Source organism: Bidens hawaiensis, unplaced genomic scaffold, assembly GCF_021521415.1.
Source record: "Bidens hawaiensis isolate Kalapana, Puna unplaced genomic scaffold, B.hawaiensis_p1.1 tig00009577_1, whole genome shotgun sequence".
Lineage (NCBI taxonomy): Eukaryota > Viridiplantae > Streptophyta > Magnoliopsida > Asterales > Asteraceae > Bidens > Bidens hawaiensis.
In genome coordinates this window covers 162,237-170,964 of record NW_027491716.1, presented here as the reverse complement: position 1 = coordinate 170,964, position 8,728 = coordinate 162,237, and the positions used below count along the sequence as shown (strand labels likewise).

The 8,728-nt window shown below is 35.6% G+C and overlaps 1 protein-coding gene across 1 annotated transcript; it reads left to right on the top strand.

The window, feature by feature from the left end:
- Window positions 1–5,394: 5,394 nt before the first annotated feature.
- LOC143532988 (F-box/LRR-repeat protein At5g63520-like) lies at window positions 5,395–8,266 on the top strand. The gene is made up of 11 exons (XM_077027885.1): window positions 5,395–5,682; window positions 5,758–5,865; window positions 5,975–6,067; window positions 6,153–6,296; window positions 6,394–6,492; window positions 6,568–6,610; window positions 6,693–6,745; window positions 6,778–6,832; window positions 6,917–7,092; window positions 7,491–7,585; window positions 7,856–8,266. Exons 1-11 carry the CDS (start codon window positions 5,509–5,511, stop codon window positions 8,187–8,189), a joined length of 1,374 nt encoding a protein of 457 aa, XP_076884000.1. The 5' UTR covers window positions 5,395–5,508; the 3' UTR covers window positions 8,190–8,266.
- The last annotated feature ends 462 nt before the right edge of the window (window positions 8,267–8,728 follow it).

Below are 8,728 nucleotides of genomic sequence, written 5' to 3'. Positions count from 1 at the left end.
CCAATGGAGCCTAACCATTTTGAGAATCGATCGAGCTTTTAAGGTGTTGAGCGTTAGGCATCAATGGATCCTGAATGGTTAGGCAACTTCGTGGCTTAACCAGCTTTGTCTGGCACCATTGTAGCCTAGCCGTCGTATATGTAGCCGACTTGGAAGATGGGCTTGATATTTAGCTTGCATAGCTTGTATATGACACATGTTATATGATATGCCAACTCATTTTGTTTGTAAAACCTACGAGGCTCCCTTGATGTCCAGTGAAGCCCAAAGAGGCTTAGCGAATGAATATTAGGTGATGGTGCCTAAATTGGTTAGGTTACAAAAGCTTGTTTATTTTATTAATTTCTTAGTCAATTTTGCCTATTTTAATGATTTTCTCTTTTGCTACTAAAATGCCTACATGGATTAGATGTAGCAAGAGGCTATCATCACTTTGGTGGGGTGGTTATGATAGAGGTTTCCTTAATGATTTTCTTTATGGAAAGGTTATGGGCTCGAGTTTTGAAATGGAGATGTTTTAATACTCTTTATAGGATTAGGAGTGTTGGTTGTTAAAAAAAATGATGTAGGCTATAGAAATAATTTTTAGTTCACTTACATGTAATTAAAACTTGTGTTTTATCCGAATCCATGGCAGCGCAATCTAGTTTAATAAAATCACTTAAAAAATAAAAATAAAAATTTGTTTCACTAGAACCCAAAGACAGCCATTTTACTTTTGACAATGAAATTAGTATGACACACATCACTTTCGGAAAACAAAGTTTTTACTTCTCTACCCACCCCCACCCCCTTCATTTTATTAGCTTTACACAATATAGAAGTAAATTTAGAGTATATCACTAAAAGAGAGATCATTTCATCACTATATTCTAGTTTAAGGTATCAATTAATTTGTTTCAACACAAAACCTAAAGTTTCAAAAACATCTCATTTACAGTATTGTGATAAATCTAACTTTTGTGTTCATTTCTACAGCTAAAAAATTCAGCTGGTTAGTAAGATATTATTTTATTTATTTGTTTCTATCAAATTAATTCTTTAATTAGATTTATCAATTATTAGTTGTTTGCCTTATTGAACTCATTTATAATGTCGTTGACACAACTGATCGATGAGTTTTGGCAATTTGTTCTTAGTGGACAAGAGACTACCCTTTCAACATTTAATTTTCAGACGTGACTGATTATGATCAGTATTTAGAAAAGCGAATCGGTTATAATTTTTTTTCTTTTCAAAAAGTCGGTATCTATTTGTTGCTATATACATCACTAGTATTGTTATTCTATAGTGAAGTGGATGTAAATTAGAAATTGGGCTGCTCAAAAACTCGCATATGATTTGATAGATACCACCCGTAGTTGTGGATTTTTTCGGCGTTTTGGGTCAACAATACCGCCCCCCGGGCATTTTGGGTTGGATTTTTTTACCAGCGTTTCCTAGATAACGTTGGTGCATGTGGCACACTTTTTAAAAAACCATACCATTGAACAACAATAATATTAAAAAATACATCTTTTTTATTAATATAAACCACCTACTTCAACATGTTCGTCATCTTTCAATTTCTCGTGCGCCATCATTTTCTACCCACAATACGAATCAATTAAACAATTCTATATTCGGTTTCAGTCAATACTCCCAACAACCCGACTCAAACATTCCTGACCCAAATAATCGACAACCGAGCACCACCCAGCCGACCCCTCAATATCCATACCCGGTCGGTGTTAATAATGACCCGAGCATGAGGGCATACATGCATCTGCTTGGTTCCAGTTTTCCATCACCGAACATGATGGTTGGTTTCCAAAATCCGAGCATGATGGCCGGTTTCGAACAAGATAAAGAAGAGACGGTACCGGAGACACAACCCGATTCGAAGACTCGTGCCGGTTCGAGCCAACGTAAATAAGGCGGAGGCTCACGTGAGAGAAAACACACAAAGAAACCCCTCGGCGAACCTCGGGCTAAAAAAAACTATAGAATGGTTATCGGACGAGTGTGAATACCTTGCACGGGCGTGGCTAGCGGTATTGGAAGATCCTGAATGTTGTAAGTGTTTAATATTATTCTTATTGTTTTATTTATTATTTTTTTGTTGAAAAATAATATTAACTTTGTATTAATATTTATTTAACTATCTTTTGTAGCCAACTATCAAGCGTCCGGCGTTTTTTGGAAAAAAAAATTTGGGGATCTTCAAAGAAATTGGAGGAGACTTGCGTCGCAAAAAAGATTCAACAATGTCAAAATGGACCAACATAAACTCGAGATGTCAACTTTTTCATTCAGTTTACGCCCGGAATAGAAAGTTGTAGGGTACTGGTGTCAGTCAGTGGCGGACCCAGGATTTTTTGTCAATAGGGTCCCATATTTTCGGTGTTCAAATTTTTCGGGTCGGTCGTTGTTCAGGTCGGGTCGAGGCGAAGAACATAATAAAAAACAATATCATAATAAAACTTTCTTTTCAATCATCACTACCTGAACGGGTCAAAATGGGTCGGGTTGACACATAAACACTTTGTTTTCCCTTTCTTAAACATTTTTGAGATAGAACCTAGATCCACCCTTTCATAAGCATGTGTTGAAAACCATTAACTTAAACTAGTGAAAAATAAAACTGATATTTTAAAGTGTTTGAATGTTTCTAAAGAAAACCATGCATAAAGTTGAAAACAATGATATGTATTTTAGAGGTGTTTGAATGTTTCCAAAGTTATCATTGCAACATTAGCAATCAAATGATTGATTAACACTAAAAATTAACACAAAAAACCAAAAACTGAGCCTTGTAAGACTTGAACCCATGACCTTTCAAAGATAAAACAAAGGACTTTCCACCAGACCACATCAACATTAATAGTATGGGTTCCAAGTATTAAATCTTATGGGGTCCTCAAAAAATTTAATATACCACTTCTAATAAATTTTTAAAAAACATTGGTGTCCCGGGACCCCGATCCACACTATGTGGGTCCGCCCCTGGTGTCAGTGATGCAGATATCATTGAAAAGTCTTTGATAGAGTTTCAAAGTAGGTCGGGGACCTTCCACTACATGGGTTGTTGGAATCGTCTGAAGTTTCACCCTAAGTGGTGCCCAGTAACCACCATAGCCTCCGGAAGTCAAAGGCCATCAAAAGGGTCTAAGACCACGTCTTCAGTTGATACAGAGACACCGAGGTCCGATGCTCGTAACAGCTTAAACGATGATGATGATGTCGAGCATGCCGTTGAGAATGCCTTTAAGATTCCTTGACCGACGTGTAGGAGAAGCAAGGCAAGGGGGAAAATTCGGGTCATCGTCAACGAGTGTGTCGATGGCATGACAGTTCGAAGAAATCAACTGTCGACTCCAAGATATGCGCGACCTTGGTTATGAAGGTCTTCAAGTCAATAAAAAGATTGGCCGGCGTTATTTTAGTGAGGCAAATTTTCACCGACCTTAAGGTTTTAAGGAGAGGCCTCCCCAAATCCGACCCGAGAATTTAAACGTCTGGCCGAAAAGAGAAGAAATTAAATTTACAAAAAATACGACCTTGAGTATTTTTTATTTGTTTTAAGCAATTTTATGTTTTTTTTGGTTTTCTTTTGTAGTTTATATTTTTAATTTTAATGTCATTTTTTTATTAATTTATTTTTTTATTAAATTTTAATTATTAAAAAATATAAAAATAAATGGTGGAAAAATTGACTGGGCGCCACATGACGTAAAATGCCTAGAGAGGGGCATTTTGACTACACCCCCTTTTTGCAAAAACTGGAAAAGCTGATTGAACGTCACATAGTGTAAATTGACAACGGAGAGGCATTATGACTATACATGGTCTTATCAGGGTAAGGATATTGATTTGGGTTGCACATAAAAAAATAGGTTAAAAACGGTGTCAAATTGCTCAAGTATCCTAAGGGGGTGTTTGGCCTAGCTTTTTTAACAAAGCTTATAGCTTTTTTAGTTTTTTTTTTACAAAATAAGTTTAATTTGGTGTTTGGTTTGGCTTTTTAAGCTTATGCTTATAAGCTTATATAAGCTAATTTGAAAAATCTTATTTGAAGATGGTTTTTTAGCTAATTTAAAAAAGCTTATTTGTTTTAAGGGTATAAGTTACTTATTTGCCTTCAAATTGTGGTGAATTAATAATTATTGAAACAACTTACTACTCTAACAAATTATTGAATAGTGGATTTAACAAGTTATTAAGAGTTTATCAATTTGTAGAATATAAGCTAATCCAAACACTTATAATAAGCTTATCAAATAATAGAAAATAAACTATAAGCTAATTTAAAATATAAGCATAATTTAAAAAATATAATCTAGGCTAAACACCCCCTAAAACGGTCATTGTTTCTGACACATGCAATCTATTTAATTATTATTTTTTTTAAAGATTTAGGTTAGTATTGTAATTATATTGTTTCTATAAAATTACTATCCGGTCAGTTATACTGGATGGGAAGGATGTGGTGGAGTTGAAAGTGCAACGATAGTGGTTAAAGGAAGTGATGATTATGGATACGGATTCAGATTTCGTATACGGATTTGGATTTTTTTGAACACCCCTAGTGATGATGATAGTGGTCAGTGTTGATCAACAAAGAATGTGGACACTGCCGACAATGCTAGGCGAGGGAAGCGTGAGGGATGTAGAGTGTCGTGTGTGGGAACGTGAATGGGCAATACGGTTTTGTTGTAGGTGTGAAAAGACGATTTTACCTCTCGATTTAACCGTGTTAATAAACCGAGAGACGTACTTAATCCTTCCTTAAAACCAAACCACATGAACACAAACGGTTCATAATTTTTGAAAGGGACGCGACCAACTCACAAAATACAGTTGTCTCTGGATAAAATTATGGGTCCATGGGTTAAAAATGAAATGTGGAGAACGGAAAGAGAACAGTAATTAAGGTTTATCGCGTCATCGATCGGTGCACTCGTCACAATTGGTGAGAAACTGTTTCCTCTTCTTCGTTAGGGCTTGATAAAACTGTTTATATGTTCAAATCCAAATCATTTTCTTATTCTTAACTGTCTGATATATGCTACAACAGAGTATGATTATCGATTCCTTGATTTGAACCAACGAATTGGCGGGAAGAATTTTCAGACCTAGGGCTTACAATACAATACAATTGAATGCAACAAGTAAATTACATACTAGTCCCTAAACTTTAACCAAATGACCACAAGGCCCTTATGAACAAACTGTTTACTATGATTTGCATCTGAACTCTGCAGAGAAAATACGCACTTACAAATTGTTGATTGAATGCATATTAACTTTTGTTGTGAATGTTGTTTTTAACTGTTTATTAGAAACATTAAATAGAATTGTAAGCTTTAGTTATATCATTTATGTACATCTTTAACTGTTTATTCACCTTTAATTTTAACTACAAGATGAGGTCAAAACATTTAGAAAAGTAGGCTTTATGATTCACTGATAATATTTTTTTATTGTCTCTGCAGAATCTGAATTTGAGCCGAATTTGATCATTCTGAAATGGCAACTATTGACCTTGTTGGGGAAGACATTCTTCTAAACATAATTGCCCGACTTCCAGCCTTGTCTTTCGCCTCTGCAGCTTGCGTTAACCGCTCCTGGAACCTTGTTTGCAGTTGCGTCCTTTGTCGGCCCAAGCTCTCCTCTGCCTGCTCATACAATCCTTCTTTACAGGTAACCTGTTTTCAATCCCTTAATTTAACAGCAGTCATAAATTGTATTCATAATTTTCCGTTGTTTCAGCATCAGGATGCTGTAGAAGAAATGGTGACTAAAGTACTATCGGAGCCCATTCGTCCTCATTTTGCTATTGCTTCTGTTGGTCCCTTGTTTGATTTGCAAGAGGCTCATCAACTCGTGTGTTTTTTTTTTTTTTGACTTTAAAAGTGACGAGTTTAAAAAATAAAGTTCATTAAAGCTTTTCTTTCTACTGATAAGTTGTATTGATTTCATAAATGAAATGCAGATTACTGAAAAGATAGGTTCCAAAGTTATACTCGTTAGTCATCGTCCCTCTGGGATTATTGGAAGAAACGTGCTTTATGATGAATTCAAAGAGGTTTACTTTGTTTTCCATTTTTCGTTTTTCAGTAATATTTTGTTTTGCTTAACATGATGAAAGTAATAAATCAAATGACCCCTAGACTCGGTGGAAGCTTACTGAAGACGATGATGAAGACTACGACAATGACTTTGATGATGAGATTGCAAATAGAGGAATCATGTTAATCGTTGGATTTCTACCAGGGATAAAAGTTGGAAAAGTCCCGCTAGTAAACAAACCTCTGGTAATAAATCTCATCTTTGTAAAACACAACATTAAACATATCATGTAATTGTAAATGTTCATTTTAAACTTTATGAGATTGTGTATACATGCATCAGGGATTCAGTTTTGAAACAACCAGGTTTTTAAGAGATTTTATGGAGTTCTCGACTTCTATTTCAGGATGTGGCTCCCCTGCTGCAATATTAATGTTCGGTGTAAGTCACCCTTAAGTAAGTTTTCATGATTGTGTTTTTATTGCATATTTTTGTTCTCACTGGGTTTGTTAACAGCTTCTACCAGGCGTAGAAGCGGGAGATGCTAGGAAATTAATGGGTGAGTTTTGTATAGGAAACACTTTGTCATTGCTGACTTACTGTAATTAATTTTATATATCTATTTTTTTTCTTTGTTTTAGATTATCTTATTTCACCGGAGACTGTCATTGTTGGCGATTATGACAATGAGTTTCGTTATACTTTGCGCAACATGACAGTCCCAGAGAAGAGGTTTGTGCTGTTGCCTTGGTATTTGTCAAGGATCCGAACAAAGCTAGTGGTAACTTCAAACATTCACTTATATTTCCACTATTTTCTGTTTTTGTCATTTTTTTGTTCAATTTTTTATAATACTTTTGGGCAGGCATTGGAGAGATTAAGTTTCATACCGCATTATCAAGTGGATTGCTACCCGTAGGCACTGTGTATACAGCCAGCATACTTGAACAGTATAAGGGCGTGACTGACCTCACTGCAAGAAGGGAAGGATCTGCTGAGAATCTTTTTGCTGGCGGAGTTTTTAGGCAAGAATATGAGGAAGTATGTTATTCGTTTCCCGTTGTAGCTAATATGCTGTTTATCTATCTGCTTATTGGATTTAGAACAACTTATCTCGCTCTAAACTGTTAAATATCAAGACCTTCGAATACATTGCATGGCTTTCTTTTGCAAATTGCAAAATAAAAATAACATTACTATTTAGTGGATGTAGTACTTTTTCTTATAAAAAGAACTCAACTTTAATAAACCTTTGATAATTAAAAAGGTCTGGCTGATAATGTTATGAGTGGTAAGTATGATCATGTTGACTTTTTGCTGATGTGGCACTAGCATGGTGTTGACTTGGCATATGAGTTTTGGTCTAACTTACAAGATAACCATAATTGATAAATGTAGGGTTTTATAAGTTTATTTAATCATTCATAAATAATGAACAGCTAAGAGACCTGATTTACGATGGTCATGTCTTCGTTGGGATAACAAAAGGAAGACCTGGGCAAGTAACTTCTCTTGCATTCCCTCGAGTTTGTCGGTAAGATAACGTTCTTTTTCTCTTTTTATGACATCTTTTTCTTTAAGCTATAACTTATTAATAACTTGATTATTTCACCCTAAATTGAGAAGATAATAATAATAATAATAATAATAATAATAATTATGATGATGCTGCTAATTATAATAATAATAGTAGTAATAGTAATCAGATTGCTACATTCAAACACTCAGAAATTGATTATCTGCAATTTGATCAGATAGTTGATTTGAAAACACGAACCACCTAACTGTAATCATTGTCATGCAGGTTTACCGAAGAGTATTTTCGTGTTCTATATAAAGACATCAGAACAGGCGACGCATTTCGGTTTTACAAGCTAGATTCCACCACCGCTTTATCTTCTATCGCCAATGTCTCTAACCACCTGAGATCTTTCAAGCAGGAGGTGTTTGGCGGTCTTATGTTCACTTCTCGTGAACGGGGCGGAACATTCTTCAGCCAACCAAATATTGACAGCTCACCGTTTTTGGACAACTTTCCTGGTGTGACATTTGCGGGGATATTTTCTCGCAAAGATTTTGGGCGTGGCGATTTCATCCCGTACGCTAAAGAGAGTGAGAAACAAAAGTCGGTGCAATGAAAGGCGCATACCTTAGGTGTTTTATATTTAATCATGTCTTACACTCCATGATAAGGGAAGTATAGTGTTTTCGGGGTCTTTATCTGTATACTTGGTTTTACTAGATCATGTATGTGGGATTGAAAAAATTTTGCAAACAGTTAAGTATGTGTGGATTGAAGAAGGGTGTATGAAATCTGACTTTGAACTCTATATATGTTTTCCTATGAAATATTTGTTTCTCAGGCATGCTAATTATCAGGTGCTGACGTCATTCTTCTATTATTCAGCCTTCAAAGCTGATCAAGCTGTTCTTGCACATGCAAAAATTGACTTGTTTTGACTTCTTATCAATTCTGCTGATTTGCTCCTAATATAACTACTGGTGTTCATGTTCCGATTCATCCTGTTTCAACAAAAGTTACGGGCCAACCTACTAACTACGGTTTTGGGGAATGACAAATCAAACCGGTCGGGTTGACTGGACCGGCATGTTGGTAGACAGATATAGCTGATAACACATGCACACAGCCGATTCTAAGTTCCAGTCCAGACCATCA

Excerpts from the sequence above, each read along its gene's own strand:
- LOC143532988 (XM_077027885.1), top strand. The coding sequence starts at position 5,509 with ATGGCAACTATTGACCTTGTTGGGGAAGACATTCTTCTAAACATAATT. Across the intron at positions 5,683-5,757 it reads CATACAATCCTTCTTTACAG|GATGCTGTAGAAGAAATGGT; the intron begins GTAACCTGTTTT and ends TTTCAGCATCAG. Across the intron at positions 7,093-7,490 it reads TTAGGCAAGAATATGAGGAA|CTAAGAGACCTGATTTACGA; the intron begins GTATGTTATTCG and ends AATAATGAACAG.